The following is a 25,331-nucleotide window of genomic DNA, read 5'->3' as shown; positions in this document are numbered from 1 at the left end:
CAAAGACATGCGAATGTATGTTTCTTTCGGTGAAAAAATGCACATATTTAAATGTTGTGCATTCAACAGTTCATGATAAATATCACACATTCATACATACACTATTTGCATATTTGGCAGACTTTTATTTCTGTATTTCTAATCGTTCAGATATTATTCTGAATCTCACCAGACCTTTCACACAAACATCGAACATAATAACTACATTTATACACGTACAAAATGTTCACCACGAACCAAATACACACAGTAATAAACTTAACTGCAAAGATAGAGCTTGAAATGTAGTATAACACATAGATTGTGTGGGTTTTTTTTTTTGTTTTGTTTTGTTTTTTGTTCTATATCTTGTCGATACTTGCAATAATGCCGAATGATGGTAAATGAAAGAAGGCCAAATGTATTTTCGGTGAACCCTGCAGTCGTGGACTCCTCTGGAAGAACTGAGAGACCAATTCCACTGCCAGACCTAATGTGGGACAACTTCCAATTGTGTAATTTTAACTGATTATTGAGGGGCAGAATTAAGGGCACAGCTGGTTAATATTTGATGGAGGTATCTCGATTGAACTGCTGATCTCATCTAGACAGAGAGCCAAGAAAGAGGTTATGATTGCTTTCGCATGTCAGCCGAGGTTCTTCATAGTTCAGAAGAGTTTAAATCTGAGGCCTCTGGTCATTCACCAATGGTTTTATAGCTCATAAATCTCCATAATGCATCTCTGGACATTTGTAAATTATTTTTAGAGGCATTATCTTCATTGAGTGACTTGTTTAAATAAAAAAACAAAACAGAATTTCTTATCCAGCAGCTTTCCTCAAACTCTGACTGTGGGTTTGATCTTGTTTGAGCAGCAGATAAAAGTTTTCCAAATGTAGACCCTGAGACTTTGATCCCGAAAACCATAGATGAGAGGGCTGAGAAAGCGTGGGATGAGAATAAAACAGAAGTAATTGAAAAAGGCGATGTCTTCTGGTAACCAGTTGGCGTGCAGCACGATGAGAGTCTCGGTGATGGGGTGGGTGAAGGCCAACACACACAGCAGCAGCTGGAAGCCGTGCAGCAGCACCGTGTGCATGGCCTTGTTCACAGACGCCCCGTCCTGCCTCAGCTTCCTCGTCTCCAGCAGGATCTTCACATAGGTGAAGAGGATGATGATGGGCACAGAAGCAAAGATGAGCACATTCAAAACTGCCTTGAACAAGGTCTGCACTAGAGACGAGTTAACAGCAGCATTTTTGCAAAGCACAGGCGTTGTGAGGTCATCCACAGCTGAATCACGTTCCCGGACAGAGAAGTCAATTAGAGGGCTGATGCAGCTGATGAGCCACAGACACAGAATAATGATCCAGATGCGGTCAGAGCGCCAGGCCGCAGGCCGCTGCAGCGGATAGAAAATGGCAACATAACGCTCCAGTGACATGGTGGCCAGGATTAAGGGCGTGTTCTTGAAAGTGGCTGTGGAAAGAAACAGCAGAGGAGCACAGTAGACAATGGCGAACTTCACCTGACCCATGACGAAGAGGAAGAGCAGCACAGAGGACAGCAGCTGAAGGGTGTCGTTGATCAGCATGTAAGCAAACAGGACGTAACGTGAGGAGTCCATAAAGTGCCTGTGAGATGCAAAGATATTAACCATGACAGTAATACAGAAGAGGAAGACGCAGAAGAAGGGGATCACCAAACACACTTTGATGATCACAGACAAGGTTCTGTGGGATGTTGCATTGATTGGAGACTCGGTCAGGTTCATTTTGCATACATGCAGAGCAACACAAACCTGACGGAGAGACAAATATCTCACAGGATCATATACATTGTGTTTAAAACAAATCCTTAGGATGCAGTTCAATGATATCAAAAGCGTCGGAATAAGAAGACAATTCACCGCCTGTTTAGGATGGAACATAACACAACAAGTTGCTCTCGTCGAATAAATCCCTCACAAGACAGCAGACTGAGCTTTAGTTTTCCATCCTTCTTATCATGAAATGTTTCTGGGTTGTTCTCCTTATCTGATGTCTTTGACTTCATTAAAGTACTCATGACATCAACTTCAATCCCTTAGAGATACATTATTTTCATGCCAGCATCATAAAGCGTTATGTTTCTCATTAGGCTCGTGGTTCTCAGCAGGGAGCTCAGCGATCGCTGTCGTTGTGAGACTTTTTCACCAAAGTACACTTCTGAAATATGTTTTCCGCCGTGCACCCACTCATCATTTTTTGATGGACAAACAAAAGTTTGGAAAAAACCATAAACGCTACATTTCACATGATCAGATAGTTGTGTTCTTTTGTTTATCCTATTTTAGCAGACCTCTGGTGTGATATTGAACATATTACATGTTTCCTTAGATAAACGCAAACACACTCACATGAGTATTACTGAGCTACTCGTTGAGAGATTTTCACAACATGACTTTTGAAAAGAGCCTACAGCAGAATTATTTACTGACAAGTGTTAACTCATGCAAAAGACATATAATATGAATATTGTGTAAAAATACTGTAGTTTTTATAGTGTGCAACAATGAAAGAAGAGAGAGAGATATCAATATCAAAAGTAAATGTTGAAAATAAAAATAAAGTGTTTTAAAGACAGTTTTAGGAAGCTGTAATCTGCAAAACAAGTCTAAGAACTGTGCTTATTTTGTAGAAAGCCCCCAAACAAACAGGGATTTTCAACATTTATTTCAAACACACTATTATCGCTGCTAAAAAAACCCATCAGGGACCTCACTTGTATTCTCATGTGAGTTCTGCGATGATTCACATTTGCATTTTTAAAATTTTAACCTGAAAATATCATCTGGTGACCAAGAACATTTTCCCTTTGTGATCTGTTTCCAGATTTAATATCTGCTACAGGCCAACAGTTTTGGATATTCTTTTTTTTTTTTGCGTGAAAGCAAATGCGTCGAATGAAATATCAGTTGATCAGGTGTCAGTTTATTTATTTGAAGGTTGACTTTTCTCTGGCTTTGCGAATGAACTCTTTATTTGGACACTTAAGCTGCAGTTGGGAATTCTATAAGTTTAGTCTACGAGATACTGAGCACTGAAACCAAGTAACATTTATTGGAAGCAGTCTTCTCAAGTTGGATGGAAAACCTTGCGCCCACATGTTGATGCGACTGAACTTGTTGAGATCAAACATCACTAAATTACGGCAAAGTGCTTTTTTTTTTACCGTCTGATTTTTCTACCTCAAATGGTTCTTGCCCTGCTTTGGATGGAGACCTGCCATGCTTTGGCAGGGTGGTCCTGGCTCTCTCTAGTACAGTGCAGTTTTGGGTGTTTGTCTTTGCAGGAGTCGGTGTGGATGACGGTTTATGGACCAGGTCAAGAAGGAGAGACGCCATGTAAACAAACTCCAATCTATCATTCACTGAATACAGGGTGGGAGTCCTCAAATTCAAATGGGAAGTCCCGCCAATATCAACAAAACTGTTTGATTGAGTGTACAAGTACAAAGTATTAACAACTTGAAAACAACTTATCTCACACAAAACAAGTTTTTCTGCTTCATTTCATCATTTTTTTTCCTCTCTCACACAGCACAATAGAGATCAACGGCACTTTTTAGATGCACTCTCGGTGTGATCTGAAACAATGTGATGATGAAACTCATGAAAGATCTTTCTACAGATTAGATAATTCACTCGCTCGTAAATGTGTAAATGGGGCTGAGCACTGTGCTGAACATCTCTAGAGCAGAGCCTGTATTCCCTGCTTGGTTAGGAACAGGTGAGCTAATGATTAACCTAAAGCTCCTGAGTCTAATTGTGCAATGTAAAGTTTTTCATTTGTTTGGCAAACGTGTTGACTCTGTTGAGAGCATCCCACTTGGGCTTTACGTAAGTTCTGCGTCAGTAATCAGGACACCAGGGACAAAAAAATATCTCTGTCCAAAACAAACTTTCAGTCGAGTGCAAACCAGCTCTGCCAGCCAACTATCTGCAGGTCTGCAGGCCATCCATGCACACCATTACCAAACATTTGGCAGCAAGAGATTTAGTGAAATATTAAAGGACACCAAGTGTTGATAAATTAAACTAAGCTGTATTCAGTAAACTAATTAATATAAAAAGGCCGTGTATATTAATGTTGCAGGACATGCTTTACAAAATCTGACAGCGATACTGTGTACGCAGCTTTTGCTGGTTGATGATCGTGTCGTCTGGCTGACGGTGAACCTGTCTGGCTGCTGCCGCTGAACCCGCCTCAGCCTCTGCATCGGGCCGATGGCCTGACAGTGACCTGCAGTAGCATCCTGCTGTCTTGTTTAGAAGCATGGTGAGATTCTTCTTCTCTTTTAAAGACGGAAAGTGTCAAAGGTACTGTGCAAACGTTACCTTGCTTAAGGCTGACGGAAGTGTTGAATCTTGTTAGTAAAATCAAGAAATAATCCAAAGTGTACTCTCAAAGATAGAGGATTGTCTCACCGTGAAAAAGAAATCCCACCTAGAGTTGCTGTATTGTGATTCACAGCAAAATAAATAATTTCAGTTGAATTTCCCCAGCAAATTTTTGTCCTATAATACTGAACAGCTCTACAGTAAACATGATGTATGAAGGTTCTGCAATAAGCATTTCTTTATTATACACTAGTAATGCGGTAAAAACTACATAAACTTGTTACAGTGTGAATAAGCATGTCATGTCAGACAGCAGTCCAAAAGAAAACTAGATGTAGACTGACACTTTGTGGAAGTAAAAATGTTTTTTTGTTTTTTTATCGGTGGGTTTATTTTGATTTGGATCCAAATTTGGAAGATTTTGCCTTTTCCTCATTTTATAGGAGCAAAAACTGTTTCGTGACTCCAAAGCTGCAAGTGCTGATGCATTCAAGCCCTAATTTAAAGGTACAAAAACACAACTGACTGCTTATCGTAGACGCTGCAAGCTGCACGCAGTTCCTATCTCTGTGGCCTTTAAAGATAAAGCTACATACGCAGGTTTGCAGCCAGAGTCAACAGATCAATACATTTTACGTAATGAGTTAGTGATGAGGCCTTACAAATACCTGCAGGACATGTCAGGTGGTTGTGGAGGAGCAAACTGAAAGGTGTCGAGCAATAGGAGAGATTCACCAACGCAAATTCAGCTAACTGAGCTGCGTATTTTTGACCGATCAAATTACACACGGTCCATATTTGCAGCAGATCACATTTATCTGCAAAATGCAAGCCATTCGTCAGTGCTCAGTGTGTGCCAGCCGCGCAGCAGGAGGTCTTCTGCACAACCAGACAGACGTCTCACTGCTGCAGACCCACAGGAGCGTCCTCAAACGAGGAGCAGCAGCCTGCAGCCGCCTCCTAAGGTAGGTTGATGTTACCAACACAGCTGCATGAGAACACAGAATTTCCAGTTATTGAAAATCATTTTATATATATGCATCAAAGTCTACATCTCACTTGCTTTGTTGTTAGAAATATGTATCATATGTATCAGATCGAATTTAGAGAGTAAACACTTTCGTCCTGACTGTTTTAAGTTGTTGTCCTTATTTCTTGCATCAGCTCTGACAGCAACATCTTCAGCACCAAGAAGCCCTCAGCGCAGAATTTGGGGAAATGGAAAGATACGATCCACATAAACATGGCATCTTTTAGTCTGGGCCACGACCTTTATGCTGTCCCGTTTACACAGGTGAGTGTGAATATAACAATTGTGGCCCACCCCAAAATACGGCCACTGTATGGACCTTTTAGAAATATGACTGAAATATTTTCTTCCTGTGTTTGTAGCAGGCGGAAAGCCTCTCTCATGACTCCCTGATCAGGAGAGCAGCCTCGGTGGTCACAGACAGTTCCAGTACTTTCCTCTCCCAGACCACCCTGGCTCTCCTAGATGCTGTCACAGACTACTCAAAGGTGCGTTCATATAATTTGTTATACATTATATCCAAATATTACTCTCTATACTTGATACTTCACACATTCCTGGGATATCTGGACTCTCTCAAGAGTAAACCATGACATCTGGGTTTAATGGGAAGTTGCAGAAACGTCCCTCCCACTGCCCCTGATTTCATGTCCTCCTTTTGTTTGCTCAGGCTGTGCACACACTCATCGCTCTGCAAAGACGGTATTTGGCCTCACTGGGAAAACTGACCCCAGCAGAAGAAGATTCACTCCAGCAGGTGATCAATGGCCTGCGAGCAGAGGTTAGTCTGCATTAAGCATAAACAAGCACCACCACCCCGTATATCTACCTTGTAAAAAAATATTTTTGAATCATCTTTCATACTGAGCTTGTCTTGTCTCTTCATCAGGTTAGTGACCATCTAGATGAATGCAAACGTTTTGAGTCAACGTGGATCAACGCTGTCAACCTGTGCAAAATGGCAGCTGAAGCAGCTTACACTTCTGGTGAGTAGGAAGTGTCAGACCCAGAGTATCATTCCACCTGGACGGAGGGACATACTATTTGTGTACAATTGAAAGATGGACAAATTAAACTTTATTTAAAATAAGGTAGTAGGCAAGAGTACTTTCTTACAGTTTGTAATTGTCATACTCGACTCAAAGTAAAGTTTTGAAAATGTGTGTTTGTAGGAGCCGAACACGCGTCCATCACAGTGAGGACAAACATTCAGGTGTCCCAGTCCCAGGTGGAGGAGGCACAGAAGATGTCAGCAGATGCAAAAAAGAGGTTGGCCGAGACGAAAGTAGAAGAGATCCAGAGGATGGCAGAATACACTGCCATGTTAGAGAACGGCGAAGAGCTAGAGGTGCATGAGGCTTATCTCCGAGAGGACTGAGGCAGAGATGGAAAGAAGTCCCGTCGTTCCCCCTGATTGATTTGATTCCACCGACAGCTGCTCGAGCGTTGTGCTTTCTGTTAATCTTGTTTCCCTTTCATGTCTCTTCACGTTTGAGCCTAAATATGTTTGACTTAACATAAAAGAGAGAGAAATTTTGAATTGGGAATCGGATCAGGAGCTAACTCTTTATAATTATTGTTACGTTAATTGTTATTTAAGTTTATTTATTTGATTGGTGAATGTCAGCTGCTTTTGGAGCTCCCGGGAAATGCTTAATTTCTCCAGTATATATTATACTAAATAGGCTGTCCATCATCTGAGTACAGTGTTGTTTATTCTGTGTTTTATTGTAATAAAAAATACATTTAAAGAATAAAACTGTGGTTTTGTATAATTATTGATGACAAGTTTTATTGCATCTATGATCCATCCCCATGGGCCTTATACTGCAGTCTGCAGGTTAGATTAATCTTCTTTTCCTGCTTTTGTTGGGTCTAAAGTTGAATCGTTGATGTAACATGAGTATTACAAAGCATCACCAAAGTATGATTGACATTTACGGAACAGCACAAATTCCTGGTGAATAAGAATTCTTTGGGCAGAATGAGTTTTGTATCTGATAACAAAATGCCAACTAGCTTTTGCCAGACCTTAGAAGAGGAAATGTATTTGTCAACTTGAATAAAATCTCTGGAGTTCCATTCATGGTTCATAACCCATTATTTTTAGGAATGGTGGTTGTAGGAGACCAGAGTTTCCATCTCATCCGAGAGGAGAAGGTTTCCTTCCCAAAACTGCTTACAGAGGTCTCCCACACCCGAGTTACCGAGTTTATGTTGGCCTTAAAAAGGTAATGAAACAACAAAAGAGGGATGAAACTCTTTTGTACATTGAATGAAGATTGTAATTTTCTAATAGTGTGATTATTTAAGCATGTGTTCATACCCCATTTTCCGAAAAATGGACGGAATAAATGCTTCATCATGCATCCCTCAACATTCCGTTGCCTTTCAATGAGGCATTAAGTCGCTCATCCTCCCCCCTTCACTTCGACTGCTGAGTTCCTGCCCCACATACAACACCGTGTACAGCACAGACTGTGCTGAGTACAAGTCAAAGATCAACGTGCACCTCAGAGGGTCGTTCCAGGGGGGAACTCGAGGAGAGAACGTCTACAAAAAGAGATTGTGTCCATAATGGTGTTCAGGTGGTTAAAGAGATAATTGAGGTGTGTCAATGCACCAAATGTGCCAAAAGTGAGGCACAAACAGATTTGAAATGTTCTGACGGTCTATCTGTGGAAAGTTGTGTTACGTGCCAGGAAATGTTCTTGCACTTTTTGCCTTATGGCCCTCCTAAGATGAAGAGTGAGAAAGCAAAAAGCAGGAGGAAGCAGCGGTGTTAAGACACTCATATTGCTTTTTAATCTCAAGACAGTTCTCGTTGTAACAAATAAATCTAATTTTTGTAAATTTTGTCTAATCTCACAATTTAAAGTATTATAACTGATTCTTAATGCACGTTTCTTATGTCTTGAAACATTTGTAATGAAACGCATAACAATGCGGGGAGGAGGTAGGAGATCAGGTGAATGCATTGTAAATGCGCAGAAAAGGAGATGGGAAGTGCAGTACAATCATATTTATTCATGAATAGGAAATTATACACATAGACAATTAAATAAGGTGGATTTCTGTAAAAAAAAAAAAAAATCAACAACAAAAAAAAACAGTACAAAGCATCATGACTTCAGTTTGCCAAGCAGAATCAATCTGATCAATGTGGTTTATACAAGTGACACAGGGCATAGTGCTTTATTGCTTATTTCATCCCTGAAGCCATATATGAGAGGACTCAGACATCTTGGACCAAGAATAAACGTTATATAGTTGAAATACCGAACATCAACGTATAACATGAAATCAATCTGCAACACAGCAGCCTCGATGAAAGGGCACCACAGCTGGATTAGACAGAGCAGCAGCTGGAAAGCATGAAGAACCACTGTTCTGAGCCCTTTCAATGTGGACTTTTTGTTCTCTCCTGATGCAGCTTTGGCCACTTGCAGTATTTTGATATAAGAGAACACGATGATGATTTGGGTATAGAAACTGTGGGGAGAAGCTGCGAAGAAGCTGGAGAGAACAGCAACACAGGGTAGAGAGCTGAGGCTGTGGATGATGAGGAGGCTTCTCAGAGCTCGGCTGCTGGAGCACAGCTCTCCGTGTCGCAGGGGCAGGCAGATGGCCACGTAACGCTCCAGGGACATAACTGTCAAAGTTACTGGTGTGACAAAAGTGTGCAATGACAAAACAATGTATAAAATTATACACAACCAGATTTGTATGGTGTATTGAAAATAGCTCAAGATGAGCATGGCATTAGTAATGATTAAAAACAGGCAATCTGAGAGTAATGAATTTGCAAATAAAATGTAGCGCATGCTAGCATGGAAGCAATCCTTTATTTTAAAAGGTTAATGTGAGCAAAAAGTTGATGCAAAGGAAAACAGCCTAAAAAAAACAGCACTAGAATAACCTTGTAACTGACCTTTCTACTTAAGGAATAACCCTGAACCTGTGAGTTCTTATCAGCCATGTGTTTCTCTGTCATAAGAGAAGTTGATGGCGCTACAACCGTTCATAGAAACACGCCACTCCAATCTGAAGTAGACAGAAACACTTTGTGGATATTGCTCGAACACAAACACAACTCCAGCACGTGGCATCAAATTCAGCAGATGCTTTAGTCACCAGGTTCAAGAGCACAAGATCGTTCAAACCTTCCCTGCAGAGCGCTCTGCTGAGAATGGCCTGCGCAGGGAGAATTTATGTTGTGGAACGCAAGGGAAACAGCAGATGAAAGTTTGCGCATTTCAGGGTTGTCATCACTACATTGTCACCATAGTTACAGTTTGCAAGAAAAGTTTCACCTCAAAAGTTTGTCCAGATCGTCCAGTTTTCACACAAATCGCAAACTGCTCCTAATTAAGGAAGTGTGAGCGGCTGTTTGCTGTCATTTATGACACATCGTGAAGAGTCTTCGGCTTCTGGATGATAAACGAAAGCAAACTGAACACAGCACTCGGGCCTCTGGGTAATGCTGGTGTGCATTTTTCAGATTTCCTGAATGAGTTGTGAAAATAATCAGCAGATTTATTTGCAGTGGAAGTAACTCCAGTTATCATCATCATCGTCATTGTCGTCGTCAAAATTTCTACATTAGATACAGAGAAGAATTGATATAAATGTTAGCCGTGTTGAGTCAGCTGGACCAAAATTGTTTTTGTCCCTTGTGAAAAAACTTCAGGCAATAAACCGTCAGTATTAAGCAGATCCTGAGTTTAACTATTCATCTACTTTTAAAGTTGGACATTGGAAAAACTCATAAACGCAGCCGTCCCCTCAGGTTTGATTTCATCATCTCAGACATGAACGAAGCAGCAGTTCCTTGAAGTGGTGATGTTTCTAAGTGTTTCATTTGTGGTCCACGATCATCAGTGTTTGGACAGCAGCTTTCACTCACGTTCATTAAAATCAATACTTTTCAATCACAACAACTTCTGGACACGTCAGTGTGAATTTAGATAAATATAATTAAACACGGTTCCTCTGGGTTTTGACTTTGTGGGTGTTTAAAATGATCAGTCACGTAAAGTTGAAAGAGACTCTGTCAACTCAAAGTGATGAGACCTGAAACTGGTGTGTCACTGATCTGTCATGAACCTTAAATGCACGTGGAAAAGGACCTTGACCCACATGTTGTGTATTTATAACGTATTTTCAAGCAAAGTACAGATGTCAAGGTGTCTACTCTCCTTTTTTTTTTTTAAAAAAAACAACAACAACCATATTTGAAATATTCATTCATTCACATATTATACAAAAAATTCAAAGTGGCCAGGTGCCAGATTACATGAGGAGACACCAGTAAATCTGCTGGGTTTGGCCTTTTAACTGATCCAGAGTCTGAGTAGAGGTCAGATGTTTTATCAGTCAGCTGACACACATTGCTACCAGCTATGAAATGTCCTCACGAGTTTACAACATTAAAGTTTTTCGTTTCCTTAATATTTCTGTCTTGGTAAATCCACGTCCCTCTTTGAATGCTTTTCATGTGTGGTGCCTTTGCTTCCATCACCTGTTGATCCGCTGGGGTTTAAGGTTCCCAGACAGAAGAAAGCAAAGTTAAATTCAGATATTGACGATGATATTGTTTAACCTGTAGACTACAGAATAAAACATTTTATTTGAACACACGTAGTGAGTAATGGGAACACAGAGATGTACTGAACAGGGTGTATATTCAGTCGAGAATGAATAATTTCCAAAAATTCCTTTAATTACATATTGCAGACAACTTTACATGACATGTAATTTCTTCACCAGGATGATCTAACTAGTCTAGTGAAAAGGTTTAAAAAAGCTTTCTTGTCCAGGTCACATGGTATTTCATTGCATGAAAGAATTTCTCATCTCTGAGGCCGTAAATGAGAGGACTCAGGCATCTTGGAACAAGACTGAAAGCAATGTAAATAAAGTATCTGACATTAATGTACAAGATGAAATCAATCTGCATCACAGCAGCTTCGATGAAAGGGCACCACAGCTGGATTAGACAGAGCAGCAGCTGGAAAGCATGAAGAACCACTGTTCTGAGCCCTTTAAATGTGGACTTTTTGTTCTCTCCTGATGCAGCTTTGGCCACTTTCATAATTTTGATATAAGAGAACATGATGATGATGACCATGATAAAGAAGTAGAGCTGACTTATGGCTGACCTCAGGTGACTCTGCCACCCGTGAAGGATGAACATCTCCACTGAACATAATCTGTATTGTTTAAGAAAGCTGAGAGAGACGGATGCAAAGAAGACAGAGAGGATGGTTATACAGGGTACAGAGCTGAGGCTGTGGATGATGAGGACGCAGTGCAGAGCTCTGCGTGTGGTGCACAGCTCTGCATGACGCATGGGCATGCAAATAGCTACATAGCGCTCCAAGGTCATCGTTGTCAGAGTAACTGGTGTGACACAATTGTACAGAGATGATACAATGAATAAAACAAGACACAACCACATCTGTATCTTAAAATCAAAATAGGTCATGAGCAGCAGAATATTTGACAGCACCAACATCAGACAATCAGACAGTAATGCATTCGCAAATAAAATGTAGCGCATGTTTGTATAGAAGTAATCCTTCCTACAAAATGTTGTGATCAGCATAACGTTGATGCTGAGGAAAACTGACACCAGAACCTGAACTGAAATAACTCTGTCATTTAACTTTCGCAATAATGATTCACCACCATCCAGCGAGTTATTACCAGCCATAAATTTCAATATTAATGACTAAAAACAGACAGACCTTGCCCAGTAATTCATTTAGCCCTAAAAAATACCAAAACATCACACATCGCTAACTAAACACAGCAGAATCTGAATCAATTACTAATGCGAGATGAGCATAACAACTGCAGCAAACAAAAGAACATCCACCCCTTCAGGCTCCCCTCCCAGCAATGATCTTGGCTCCAAGATTCACATGCTTACTGAGTGCAGCCTTCTGAGAGAAACTTTATATTGAGAAAGTAGAGGGACGTCAAGTGTTGCTTTGCACCAAACTGTCATCATCACTCCTCTCTCTCTCTCTCTCTCTCTCTCTCTCTCTCTCTCTCTCTCTCTCTCTTTGTCTCTCTCTACTACTCCTACAATAGTGTTTAAGGTAATATTCTGCCTTCTGTTGGCCCAAACCTCTTTCAAATGTGTACCTTTAAGTAAAAGTTTGGAACATAATAATAATGGCTAAGTGGTAGTAAATTAATTCGATTTGATTGCTGCTCTGTTATGAAATCTGATTCAAATTTTGCTGAACCCTGAATTAAAATGTATATCATTCCATTATTCAAGCTCGGCCCTGCCCGCTGTCAAAGAAAAGCATGGACATTTATAATTATTGCTAAATTTGCTCCATGTCTGGCAGTAGTCATAAACCTCTGTTTGTCCTGATGTTTTCCTTCTTGCATGTACAAGTTATTCAGTTCACATAAGCCAAATAAATACCATCTTGTGTGCTGTACTTGTGTATTGTGTTTCAAGTGGTTTATACACACATTTCAGTGGATTTGAATATTCTTCATATTGTATGTACAGCATATATACTTGGCTCTCTGACATTCAGGCATTATAATAACAGAACCCAGTCATTTTCATGTTGGCTGCCTTGCTCTGTAGTTTTGGGATTCAATGAGTTCTTAAGATTTGATGCCCCTGAACGCATCACACGGGCCTTCACCAACATTATAACCAGTCCTGTATTTTCCTCAGTGCATGCTCCACCCACAAGGCTGCCGTGTGAATGAACTTCGGTCTTGGTAAGGGGTTGGACGTTCCTGCCACACACTCCGATCTGGCCAATCACAGCAGAGCTTTTTGAGAGGGGTGTGGGAGTGATTTCACGCAGCACCTCAAAAGCCCCATCAACTTCAGCCAAAGTGGATGAGAAGGACTCTGATCTGAACAAACAAAGATAACTTCTTGAACTTTATCTATTTGATGACATTTGATAGCAGTGTGCTAACACATCCCTCCCACTTCCCATATCTTCCCCTAACTAAAAACCTTATATCAACAATCCTCGCGCGACTGACATAAACAATCTATCCCCCCCAAAAAAAGCTTTCTTATACTGTTATTTCTTTCCCAACATTTCCTGTTCTTGTCTGACCATCGATCAGCAGGAGCAAAAACTATGAGGCTGACTTTCACCAGACTTGGTGGAGGGGTGTAGAATGTGTCAAAGATCAAGTACCAGTTCATTTTGGGGGTTGATTTGTCATAACGCCAGCTGGTGGTAACAGGAAAGTACCTTTTTTAGTTTAAGCAATGACGCACCTATCCTAGTGAGTTGACAAGACCCATCTTAGAGCTGATCAGGAATACCCTAAAAACCCAAGTGATGGGTAACTGTGAGTAAGACTGCGGATTTTGTTCAACCGTGTTACAGTACCATGGTGAGGCGGCCTATCACGCCATGGAGCACTCAACTGTTCAAAAGGGACTCCACAAGGTCAGATCTTATCCGAATTTCGCAAGTTTTATTAGAGTCCTGAATACACTTACAAGCTGAATTTAAAACACAGGCATAGCGCCGTCTAGTAGTTACAAGAGGTAAACCTAATGGGAAAGAGTTCATTTGATTTGTATCATATTTCCAGTGTGTTGTCTTCATGTGATGCTGCAGCAAAATTGTGGGTTCTGACGTGTCACCAAGAGGACAGAGGAAGTTTTATTTGCATCACAATGCAATGAATTAGTCTTCTCTTTCATCAAAAATCAAAATATCATCAGGTTTCACCACCGTCTCACTCCAAAGAACTGTCTCGTGCTGCGATGAGCGCAAGAGATGCAAGGGCCCGCTCATTGCCACTTACAGGTTAAATTCGGGCTCGGAACAAACAAACTTGACGCCACAAATTCACCTCCATGGAGGTATGTACTCTCTGAGTGATGTCTAGCTTGACTTGGTTTCAGTTCAGGTTTTGCATATAATAACAGCTTTTGGCATTGCGGAGGTCGGCACTCGACAAGCGCATTATTCTTTTCCCTCCAGTAAATTGTACCTGACATTACAGATAGCTGCCAATCAGTCATGTGACAAGAGGATGTGAAGCAGCACTGCAACACAACAGCGTGTCTGTGAGGTGGGGTGTATTAACTGAACATGCGTGTGTAAAACACACCACACAGAGACCACACAATGTTTCAGCTGCTGTACGCAAAGATTGAAGAAGAGGTCCAAAAGAAAGCAAGTTGTCACTTTCGTAGCTGCTAATAATCTCACTAATCACAGCCCTGGCTCAGTCCCCTTGCACAGAACCAATTTCTACCCTAAGACATTTTAAATCTTACTCATCATATATACATAAAACTGAACATGGCCATGTGCCAGAATACATTAGTGGACTATACGCTCCCAAATTTGCTGGGTTAGGCCTTTTAGCTGCTCCAGAGTCTGACAGAAGGTCAAACAATTCCTTTCCAGGCTATCCATTTAGCATTCATTCTGCTGATAGACTTGACTTTTAAACCTCGTCTTTAAACGCATCTTTATAGACTGGCCTTGTGCAACCATGACACTCGCTAACATAACACAGCTCTATCATTCGCAGATTGAAAGGTTCTTGCTTTACTTTTTTTGCGTTTTTGCTGCCTCCCAATTTGAATGTGCAATACAAACAGACTTTTATTCAATTTCAGATGGTTTAATTATCTACCGCTGTTTGGGGCTGCCAAGCAGTGAATGCTCATTTCATATCAAATTAGCACCAACTGTAAAGGATATACTGCATTTGACAGTGTATCCATCAGAGCGAAGTAATTATGTTATTCCTCACAACAACAACAACAAATAGTGTGAACAGAAACTTCAGAACTGATTCATCCACCTTCAGATATTGAATTCTGATCATCTGACATTATAACCCACATTCAGCCAAAAACCAACAGGTAAAGGACATATTCAGCCATAACAGTGGTAATTCCAAATTGCATACATTTATTAAATTGTGAAAACAACTGTGTTTGAGCAAACAAAATAAACAATATTTTCTGTGACCTAATCATTTATCAAATGGATCAAAAGACAAGTGGTCAAATTCTAAAAAAAAAATCTTGTCCAGGTCACATGGTATTTCATTGCATGAAAGAATTTCTCATCTCTGATGCCGTAAATGAGAGGACTCAGGCATCTTGGAACAAGACTGAAAGCAATGTAATTAAAGAATCTGACATTATTGAACAAGATGAAATCAATCTGCATCACAGCAGCTTCGATGAAAGGGCACCACAGCTGGATTAGACAGAGCAGCAGCTGGAAAGCATGAAGAACCACTGTTCTGAGCCCTTTAAATGTGGACTTTTTGTTCTCTCCTGATGCAGCTTTGGCCACTTTCATAATTTTGATATAAGAGAACATGATGATGATGACCATGATTAAGAAGTAGAGCTGACTTATGGCTGACCTCAGGTGACTCTGCCACCCGTGAAGGATGAACATCTCCACTGAACATAATCTGTATTGTTTAAGAAAGCTGAGAGAGACGGATGCAAAGAAGACAGAGAGGATGGTTATACAGGGTACAGAGCTGAGGCTGTGGATGATGAGGACGCAGTGCAGAGCTCTGCGTGTGGTGCACAGCTCTGCATGACGCATGGGCATGCAAATAGCTACATAGCGCTCCAAGGTCATCGTTGTCAGAGTAACTGGTGTGACACAATTGTACAGAGATGATACAATGAATAAAACAAGACACAACCACATCTGTATCTTAAAATCAAAATAGCTCAAGAGCAGCAGAATATTTGACAGCACCAACATCAGACAATCAGACAGTAATGCATTCGCAAATAAAATGTAGCGCATGTTTGTATAGAAGTAATCCTTCCTACAAAATGTTGTGATCAGCATAACGTTGATGCTGAGGAAAACTGACACCAGAACCTGAACTGAAATAACTCTGTCATTTAACTTTCGCAATAATGATTCACCACCATCCAGCGAGTTATTACCAGCCATAAATTTCAATATTAATGACTAAAAACAGACAGACCTTGCCCAGTAATTCATTTAGCTCTGAAAAATACCAAAACATCACACATCGCTAACTAAACACAGCATAATCTGAAACTTTAGTAATGCGAGATGAACAGAACAAACGCAGCAAACCAGGAGGACAAAAGCATAACAGGACTATGTCACTGACATCAGAAGTCAAAGAGCATCCACCCCTTCAGGTTCCCCTCCCAGCAATGATCTTGGCTCCAAGATTCACATGCTTACTGAGTGCAGCCTTCTGAGAGAAACTTTATATTGAGAAAGTAGAGGGACGTCAAGTGTTGCTTTGCACCAAAATGTCGTCATCACCTCTCTCTCTCTCTCTCTCTCTCTCTCTCTCTCTCTCTCTCTCTCTCTCTCTCTGTTTTGATTGATATCAGTAGTTGGAATAAGTTAATTTAAAAAAACAAGACAAACAAAACCTCACAGTGGATGGTGAATTATCCATAAAAGCAGTCATATGCAACTTTAACCCAACATCAGTGTGAAGGGCCTTAACAACATTTACAAAGACTTAAATATGAAATGTCATTTTCAGGGGTGAAACCAAACAGAGGATGTCTTATTTTCCACATTTTGACACCACAAATAAATAAATTATATTGATTCATTGATTGGGCTGTATGGTGGTGCAGTGGTCAGCACTGTGGCCTCGCAGCAAGAAGGTTCCGGGTTCAAGTCCCGGCTCGGGCGTGGGATTTTTCTGTGTGGAGTTTGCATGTTCTCCCCGTGCTTGCGTGGGTTCTCTCCGGGTACTCCGGCTTCCTCCCCCCATCCAAAGACATGCAATTTGGGGACTGGGCTGATTAAATTGACAGTAGGTATGAATGTGAGTGTGAATGGTTGTTCGTCTCTGTATGTTGGCCCTGCGATGGACTGGCGACCTGTCCAGGGTGAACCCCGCCTCTCGCCTGTCGACGCTGGGATAGGCTCCAGCCCCCCCGCGACCCTTACTAGTAAGGAATAAGCGGAAGACAATGATGATTTATTGATTTTATTGATTAGCATTCAATTCCCAGTGAAATTCAGAAAGAAATGTTCACTTCAGTTACATTATAATATAATTTACAAGGGACAATGCTAATCAAAAGGTGTAGGCTGAAGATATAGATATAGATGTGGATATCATTGCATTCAGGACAGTCCCCATCACCGTGACAACCGCAGTTGATGTCCTCCAGGCGATTTCGACCCGACTCGCGTCTCTCATTTCTGTCAATCTAAATGTTAATAGAACTCATTTTAGTGTCGAGGCTCATTGTTTCATCAAGTGTTACTTTGAGTAATGAGCTGGTGTCGATGACAGGACTGATATACCGTGTTTGAAGACACTGGTGCTGGTGTTGTAGTTCACTCACACACTGGACATGTTGATTAGTAGGTAATATAACGAGGATTAAGAGGAGTCCACTTGTAATTCACATCAAAACTGGAAGAAAAATATCTTAGGAGTTTTTACAAGTGCTGTTTCTTACCAAGTGTAAATACTGAACGTGCAAAAAGAAGTATCATTTGTATTTAAAATGTTTCTAGATGTTTGAAGAGCAAACATGTTTGTGGCTACATCCATTTTTGATAGTGTAAGGTGAAAACATTTCAGTATCTGACAAACTGAATTATTTTTCAATCCAAATTATTTCCTTCATAATTACAGTCAAGTGCTTTGACTTTAAATACGACTGATAGTGTACGACAAAAAGGCTCTCATTACTGAAGTGTTTGATGGTTTGATTTATGTCTGTAAGGTAAAATTGAGGGCAAAAAAAATATTCCTGCATGTTTGATGACATTGAACATTTCATGAATGAGGCCAGTATTTTCTGCTGAAGATTTTATTGAAAAATGGAAAAGAAATGCAAATATCTTCAGTTTGAACATGAATATTTCACTGAGTTTGGTAGTCAAAATGTGTCACAAGGGATTTTTACCTGATATGATGACGTTATTTTCAATGGTTTTAAAGAGGACCCTCCAATTTTCCTACTGTAGTGAAATTTACCTTCAGATATCATGAGGGAATACAACACTTAAGTTGTTTTTCTTCATGTGATGTTGTTTTGTTGGATGCCATGATGCTGATAATTAGACAGTTGCCTGTATTCCTGTGTGTAATAACAAACTCCAGTGAAACTAATTACAAGTTATGGTTAATGGCATCATTAATTATTCAAAAACTGCTCTGTTGATGTTGATCCTTAACAAGTACAGCCTAATACACCTCATCAGTTTAAACACATCCCAAAAAAAAAAAAAAAAATACAGTACAGCAAGATCACTTTAATGTGTAAATTAAAAATCTGAATCAAAATCAACGGTTATAGTTATAGTTATCGTGTATAATAATAAAAATAATATTAATAGTAGTGATGACAATTGCGGTCAACATGGACATACGGTAGCATTCAATATTTCTCAACCTGTGGAGCAGTGGTCTGATTAACCAGGTGCTAAATGTCTTCTTGCCTGCTCTAGACACACGTTGGTCATCAGGAGTCATTGATAAATCTTCAATCAATAACCCATTTAAAACCCTATTCATTGTACTCTATATAGCATTTGCCTCGTTTGTGTTAATATTGAATATGGTTTCCTTGTAACAGGGCCTGGATCGTTCCCCCAATGCTTTTTTCTTGTGAAGGTTTTCATTGATTGCACAGCGAAAACAAGGAAGAGACCAGGTTCTGCTTCTGGTCTTCCATTTGCTCCTGTCGATAATGTTACTACTGTGAGACGTTGAGGAATTACAGAGCGATGCCCGTTTTGCAAAGCTAGTTCAATCTTAAAATACAAATAAATAAAATAGATGCCGCTTATGGCAACAATGTTGTTGTTCATTCCACAGGATGGCAGCAGCGTTCAGCCCGAGCCGTCGAGGCAGGAACCTGTGATCAATTGGAGGGACGTTTTATTGTGGCGGACCAACATGGCCGCGTTTGCAAGGGGACCTGTTTTCTTCAGTTTCCTAAGGTAAACTATGAATTTCAGTACAACGTAATCCAATAGAAAATGTGTAATTCAGTGTAAACAGAGTACACGACGATATCTATCTTTTGATAATGAAATACTGTGATGTTGATCGATGACAATGGTGGAAATGTGAAATCTTATTTTGCTAGCAGCTAAACCGGAAATGATCAGAGCACACCTTTAGTTTCATGTATGTTTGTTATTTAAAAGGATTGATATCTGTATGTGTCCAACCCCACACAAACATTAATTTTAGTACTTAAATAGTAGAATTTTGTAAAGGTAGCCTGAAAAGGCTTCGTTCTCGTTGCTTTGGTTAGTTAGCAAGCCTGTACACAAAGTGAAACAATTTTGCCGTGTATGACCGGACTTACTAACCGTTATAGAAGATCAAATTTACTTCCAGCTATGTATAAGCTATGATTTTCTACAGGAACTCAGCTCGTATCCTGTTCAGCAGCAGGAAACCTGCAGCTCACAAACTCGGAAAATGGAGAAATCTTGTATACCGCAGTGTCACGTCTTTAACTGTGGGTGGTGGGCTGTGCGCAATCCCCTTCACACAGGTGAGTCTATCAGCTACTAGAGAAAATTGCTGTTGATATTCACAACATATTTTCATATAACCACACTGTGAAAATGTTTTTCTCTGCAGCAGGTTCAAAACCTCTCTCATGACTCTCTGATCCGACGGGCAGCCTCTCTGGTTACAGACAGTTCAAGCACTTTGCTTTCTCAGGCCACTCTGGCACTCATAGACGCCATCACAGATTATTCCAAGGTACGTTTCCCACTTTTGTCAACCAAACTTTCCATTTGGGCGGCACAGTTGTGCAGTGGTCAGCACTGTCGCTTCACAGTTTGAAGGTTCCGAGTTCAAGCCCCGGCTGAGGAACGGGATCTTTCTGTGTGGAGTCTGCATGTTCTCCCTCCCTTAACAGGATAAGTTGTAGAAAATGGATGGATGGACTATCCATTTCCATATTTACAGGTTTATTACAATGTATGATACATATACCAATATAACTGTCTTGGTGCCCCACACAATGTGTGAAAAGTCCTTTTTTTGGAAAATAAAGAATTTTGTCATTGCTTATAAACATGTATTCTTATTTGTTTATTTTAAAATCATTCTCTGTGCTACTGTGATATCTTACTTCAAATTACAATTCACAAGATTGTGTATATTCTCCCTCTGTTGCCTCAACAGGCTGTGCACACCCTCATCTCTCTCCAAAAACACTATTTGGCCTCACTGGGAAAACTGACGCAACAAGAGGAGGATGCAATCTGGCAAGTGATCATCGGTCAGAGAGCAGAGGTGAGTGTGAAAGTGTTTTACACCAACCTGAGCTTAATGTGCAGTTTTTCTCTCAATGTATCGAGTGGCCCTGCTGCAGCAGAGCTGTCAGTAATTATTTAATTCCCTCTGTCCTGATAGGTTAGCAGTAAACAAGAGGAATGCAAGCATTTTGAGTCAACCTGGGTCAGTGCAGTCAAATTGTGTGAAACGGCAGCTGAGGCGGCATACTCATCAGGTGAGGTTACGTGGCCCTGTGATTGAACGGTTGTGATGTCAGGGCGGAGGTTGGTTTTCTGGGGAAATTTAGTACCACCTTTTCAAAACTTTGAACATCACTGTTTGTGCCTCCTCCTTTTGTACCGTTGTCAGTACTCTTTGAACTGTTGTAAGGATCATTTGTTGTCACTCAGTAGAGCTTTGTGGAGATGATGGGAACAAGCATCTGTTTCACATCCCCAACAGAGATCTGAAATGGAAGCAGTGTTATGGTGGCCGTTTGACAATGGGACTTTACATCTGTGTGTCCGCAGGGGCTGAGCACGCGTCCATCACGATGCAGACAAACATTCAGGTGGCCCAGTCCCAGGTGGAGGAGGCACGGAAATTCTCTCAAGACGCAGATAAGAAGTTGGCCGAGGCGAAAGTAATGGAGGTCGAAAGGATGACTCAGTACGCCACCTCTTTAGAGAGTAACGATGAGGAGGATGTGCCTGAGGCTTACCTCCGAGAGGACTGAGACATGTAGAGATGAATCAGAGGGTTGAAGCAAGCACAAAAATGGTTTAAACACAACTGATATGGCGTCATCTGAGCGCCGCCACATCAAACATGACACCTGAAGATGATGTTAATGCCGCCTCAGTGTCTTCTTCTTCAGGGGGGTTTGGCTCTGTGATTGGCCATTCCTCGTTCAGTAGAAGCTTTTCAAATAAATGCACTCTCGTCTGCAATCTGTTGTTTTTACACTGGACTTTTTGCAGAAAATGAGACGTGTGGAAAACAAAACTTTACGGGACTTGCGCGTTTTCCTGTTTAATTTAATCTTCACAAGCGAAAACGACTTTTATGGCTTTTGAAATGTGAACACAAACTTTATGAGTTAAAAGGCAGCGTTGTGTGTCTCCAACTGAGTTTACGATTGTTCTGTTTTCAGCATGAGGAAGTTTGATGTCCGTGACAACCTCTCACTTGTACGCAACACAATGCTTAAAATTCTCGTGTGGTATTTATGGGCATATTTTATACCATATTTCAAAATTCCAAAATCGCTTGTGTTAACCACAGACCTTATTCTGGCGACTTCAATCACATTACTGATGTTTTAAAATGCGGGTTTTAGGACCAGCACCACCCTGGGGATGCACTCATAGGTCTATGGCCAAATTCAGTCTGATTTCAAATTTAAACAAAAAAATCATGGTATTAATAGCACTAATATCACCTTCAGAAACAATTGAGGTCTTTTTTATGGTTTTCGTTTTTTCCTTTGATTTCTTGAAATCATTTGGCAAACACCACTTTGAGGACACATGTACACACCTCTGTAAATCAGCAATGCCTTCTCAGTTTTTTTTTTTAATCATTTAATAATATTTGAATGATGATTATCAACAGCCTGTGCATTGTAGATTGTTGTGACTAGACCATGTTCAGATTCTTGTGGGGTTTTTTTTTGTTTTGTTTTGTTTTTGGACATCTTGAATAAATTTGGAAATAAAATAAATGAAGCCAAAGGCTTTGTTTAAAAATAGCTGTTTTCAGAGTGAACAGATGTCACACGTGAGGAGTTTCTGTGCCAAGTCTAAACAGAACGCCTCATGTGATCATCTTGGAAAACATTTGCTCAAGTGACCAGAAGCTTCTTCATAAGTAGGATAAAAGCCAGAGACACTAGTTGGCCAAATAACACTGTGATTGGGAAATCTGTCTGGAGGCAGTGCATAGTTGCACATTTCTGTTGGTGTTTTTTGAATCAGTTTCCTCATGATCACCACTCATAGGTACATCGGAGAGCATCTTTGAAGTCGGTGTCACGTTACTTGTCATTTGCGTGCGTCTTTTTCACTCAACAGCTCTTCCTTCATAGCAAATTGCCCATGCCCCGACTGTCTTCTATAGCACTCTAAGCCCTTCGTCTCTCAGCTGTCGTCACATCAACAGCATCACCCTCTTCCTCGATGTGACAGAACAGAAAACAAACCAGTCTGCTGTTTAAAACTGTTGTGATTAGACTTCTTTTACGTTTCGTTTACTGCATGTAAGAAAAAAAAATTAAATCTATCACAATTTGTATAGTACATAAGTTAGTGATGGGGAAGTTAAAAACAATAATGTGTTGCAGAAGACAAAAACTAGAAATGTTGCACAGCAGTAGTTTGCCTTCATGATGTGTCCCTCTTAGACACTTTGAACTTCAGCCACCAAAATGGTTTTTATGTCATCATTGGGTCCCAGTGGACAATTAAACAATGTTTAAAGAAAACTCCTCAAAGCATTCTGGGAATTCCCATAGTCAGGATAAACCTGGGCCAGTCATATCATTCAGAAATATCCATTTCCAGACTTGGAAATAGTAAGCAAAGTCAGGAAATTCTGTAAAAGTCATGGAGATTTGCTTCAGAAATACCTGCATATTGGAGTATATACAGTTCAATGAAGGATCAGCTGAGAAGAATCCCATGGTTAATATTGATTGGCGCTGAGAAATTGATTTTGAGACATGGATTTTAATTCATTTTTCATGTGTAAATAAACATTTCAGAGATGTATGGCCTTGAAATATCAAGAAACAAATGCTGTATTTTGCTGATGACCACGATATCTCTCACTATCTTGTTAAAATGAAAGGTATGTGACTTTTCCCTGGCAAAATATTACCTGAAAGAATTCCAAGTCAAAGTTTTTAGAACAATGATGTATTTTTAATAGCATTATTTTACTTAGCATGCAAAGAGCGCTTTTCACAGACAGTAAATCCTGGTTATTGTGCTGATGTTTGCACCAAAAGGAGGCGGCGTGGCTCGGAGGTAAAGTGGCCGTCTAGCAACCAAAGGGTCACTGGTTTGATCCTCACTTCCCCTGGTGACCATGTCCAAGTATCCTTGAGCAAGATACTGAACCCCTAATTGCTCCTGATGGCCCTGTGATGGACTGGCGATCCGTCCAGGGTGAACCACACCTCTCGTCCAATGTCAGCTGGGATAGGCTCCACCCCCCCCAACGACCCTTAATGGATAAGCGGTATAGAAAATGGATGGAAGGATGTTTGCACCATACATCCACATGCTTTGTCACATTTTTCCAGTAGGTGGTGATGTAAATACACTGCAACCATTCTTCATTTGCTGGATTCCTTTTTTTTCATACTCAATCCATTCAAATTGCATCAATAAAGTCATTAGTTCCTAATTTGCTTCTTATTCCAACAGCTCTCACCCTCACTATTTTGCATGCTATTTTCTTTGGTGTGATTAAATGTAGACCCAACAATATTGGAGAACCCTCAACATGAATATATTGCGTACAGACATTACCATTAGGCTCTTTATGTGTACTCGTAGATCAGCGCAATTAAGAACGAATTCTAATCAGTTTGAACCCCAAACACTGTTTCAGTCACTTTCTACTCAGTTTCTGTGCAGACTGGTAGAATTATTGAGAAACTGCACCTTAAACGTTTCCCTTCCCAGTGGTGTGAATATGCATAGTAGTTTTTAAATTGTCTTCTCATGCTTTCCAAAGGTCAGAGTGTACTGCAGAGGGTTGCTTCACAGGGAGCTCATTACGGGGGAGACCTATGTGGAAGTGCAAACACAAGTGTGTAGCGTCAGCAGTGAGGTGACCTCCTCCTGCTCTACATGGTCAGGCATTGGCAGCGGATGGGACCGTGAGCGTGGCCGCAGGGGGGTGGGGGGTTAGGTGGGCGTTTGAGGTGCTCGAGCACCGGCTCACCAGTGTGACTAGTGAGGAATGTTGTGTTTAACAAAGGCTGTTTTCACAGACTGTAAAACCAAATGTCCCAGACAGTCTGTGTGGATGTGCACCCACTGGTCACAGGGGAGGTGGTGCCAGTGCAGCCTTGCCTGCTTGGAAGAAAATCTAATAATGCTTACGGACGAGTATTTTTGCAGCATAAACCATCGATGAGGTAACCACGGTTACAAAGGTTGTGAGCCGTAAATGCTCATAAACTATTTAGTGCCACTGAGGGGGGTTTGAGCATAAATGCAGCTCAAGTTGTGCCAGTGGTCTGAATAAGCTTAATTGAAGCTTTGTCACTCTAGTTATTAACACATTAAATGTTTTATGGAGAAAAATAAGATTTATTGTGTCATAAATACAATGCAAAGCAGCCAGGAGGCAAGATTGATCAGTGAAAAGGGCAGCACTTTCACCTGGGGATTTATAGCTCTTTGAGGATATAAATAAACCACCAGAGGGTATATAAGCAGGGGGTATGGTGCACTGACACATCATGGGTCATGCTTTAATCACAATGAAGCTGAGCTGTGGTGCTGGAAAGCGAGTAGCTTCAAGTTTGCAGGAAGGACCCTGCAGAGTTCACATTCCCTGATGAGACACTAATAACAGGCGATGAAGACGAGAAGCAGAATGAAATAGATGTCTCAACACGAGGGAACCACGTCGAAATGAGTATTTTTGCTTATCTTAAG

At 40.7% G+C, this 25,331-nt stretch overlaps 4 protein-coding genes and 2 pseudogenes across 5 annotated transcripts; 2 read left to right on the top strand and 4 right to left on the bottom strand.

Moving 5' to 3' along the window:
• Positions 1–818: 818 nt before the first annotated feature.
• On the bottom strand, positions 819–5,040 carry or95a1 (odorant receptor, family 95, subfamily A, member 1). The gene is made up of 3 exons (XM_086215039.1): positions 5,030–5,040; positions 4,449–4,556; positions 819–1,614 (listed from the first exon to the last, which is right to left on the bottom strand). Exons 1-3 carry the CDS (start codon positions 5,038–5,040, stop codon positions 819–821), a joined length of 915 nt encoding a protein of 304 aa, XP_086071165.1.
• LOC147254987 (diablo IAP-binding mitochondrial protein-like) lies at positions 5,040–7,150 on the top strand. Its single transcript, XM_086215266.1, has 6 exons — positions 5,040–5,326; positions 5,526–5,655; positions 5,754–5,879; positions 6,062–6,172; positions 6,281–6,377; positions 6,564–7,150. The coding sequence occupies exons 1-6, from the start codon at positions 5,187–5,189 to the stop codon at positions 6,767–6,769; spliced, it is 810 nt and encodes a 269-aa protein (XP_086071392.1). The 5' UTR covers positions 5,040–5,186; the 3' UTR covers positions 6,770–7,150.
• Positions 7,151–8,558: 1,408 nt separating this feature from the next.
• LOC147254986 (odorant receptor 131-2 pseudogene) lies at positions 8,559–9,370 on the bottom strand (annotated as a pseudogene).
• Positions 9,371–11,188: 1,818 nt separating this feature from the next.
• On the bottom strand, positions 11,189–12,106 carry LOC147254985 (odorant receptor 131-2 pseudogene; annotated as a pseudogene).
• Positions 12,107–13,790: 1,684 nt separating this feature from the next.
• LOC147254983 (diablo IAP-binding mitochondrial protein-like) lies at positions 13,791–24,009 on the top strand. 2 transcript variants are annotated; one of them, XM_086215264.1, is made up of 7 exons: positions 13,791–13,841; positions 19,231–19,355; positions 19,789–19,921; positions 20,011–20,136; positions 20,566–20,676; positions 20,797–20,893; positions 21,189–24,007. In XM_086215264.1, the coding sequence occupies exons 1-7, from the start codon at positions 13,806–13,808 to the stop codon at positions 21,392–21,394; spliced, it is 834 nt and encodes a 277-aa protein (XP_086071390.1). In that variant the 5' UTR covers positions 13,791–13,805; the 3' UTR covers positions 21,395–24,007. The 2 variants fall into 2 exon arrangements, with proteins under 2 accessions (XP_086071390.1, XP_086071391.1); XM_086215265.1 differs by lacking the exon at positions 13,791–13,841 and having other exon boundaries at positions 19,237–19,355; positions 20,014–20,136; positions 21,189–24,009.
• On the bottom strand, positions 15,432–16,349 carry LOC147254984 (odorant receptor 131-2-like). The gene has a single exon (XM_086215564.1). It carries the CDS (start codon positions 16,347–16,349, stop codon positions 15,432–15,434), a length of 918 nt encoding a protein of 305 aa, XP_086071690.1.
• Positions 24,010–25,331: the final 1,322 nt, after the last annotated feature.

This window comes from Aulostomus chinensis, chromosome 10 (assembly GCF_037954235.1).
Source record: "Aulostomus chinensis isolate RoL2024-O1b breed Wild chromosome 10, RoL_Achi_v1.0, whole genome shotgun sequence".
NCBI lineage: Eukaryota > Metazoa > Chordata > Actinopteri > Syngnathiformes > Aulostomidae > Aulostomus > Aulostomus chinensis.
This window is presented reverse-complemented; position numbering and strand designations above follow the sequence as displayed.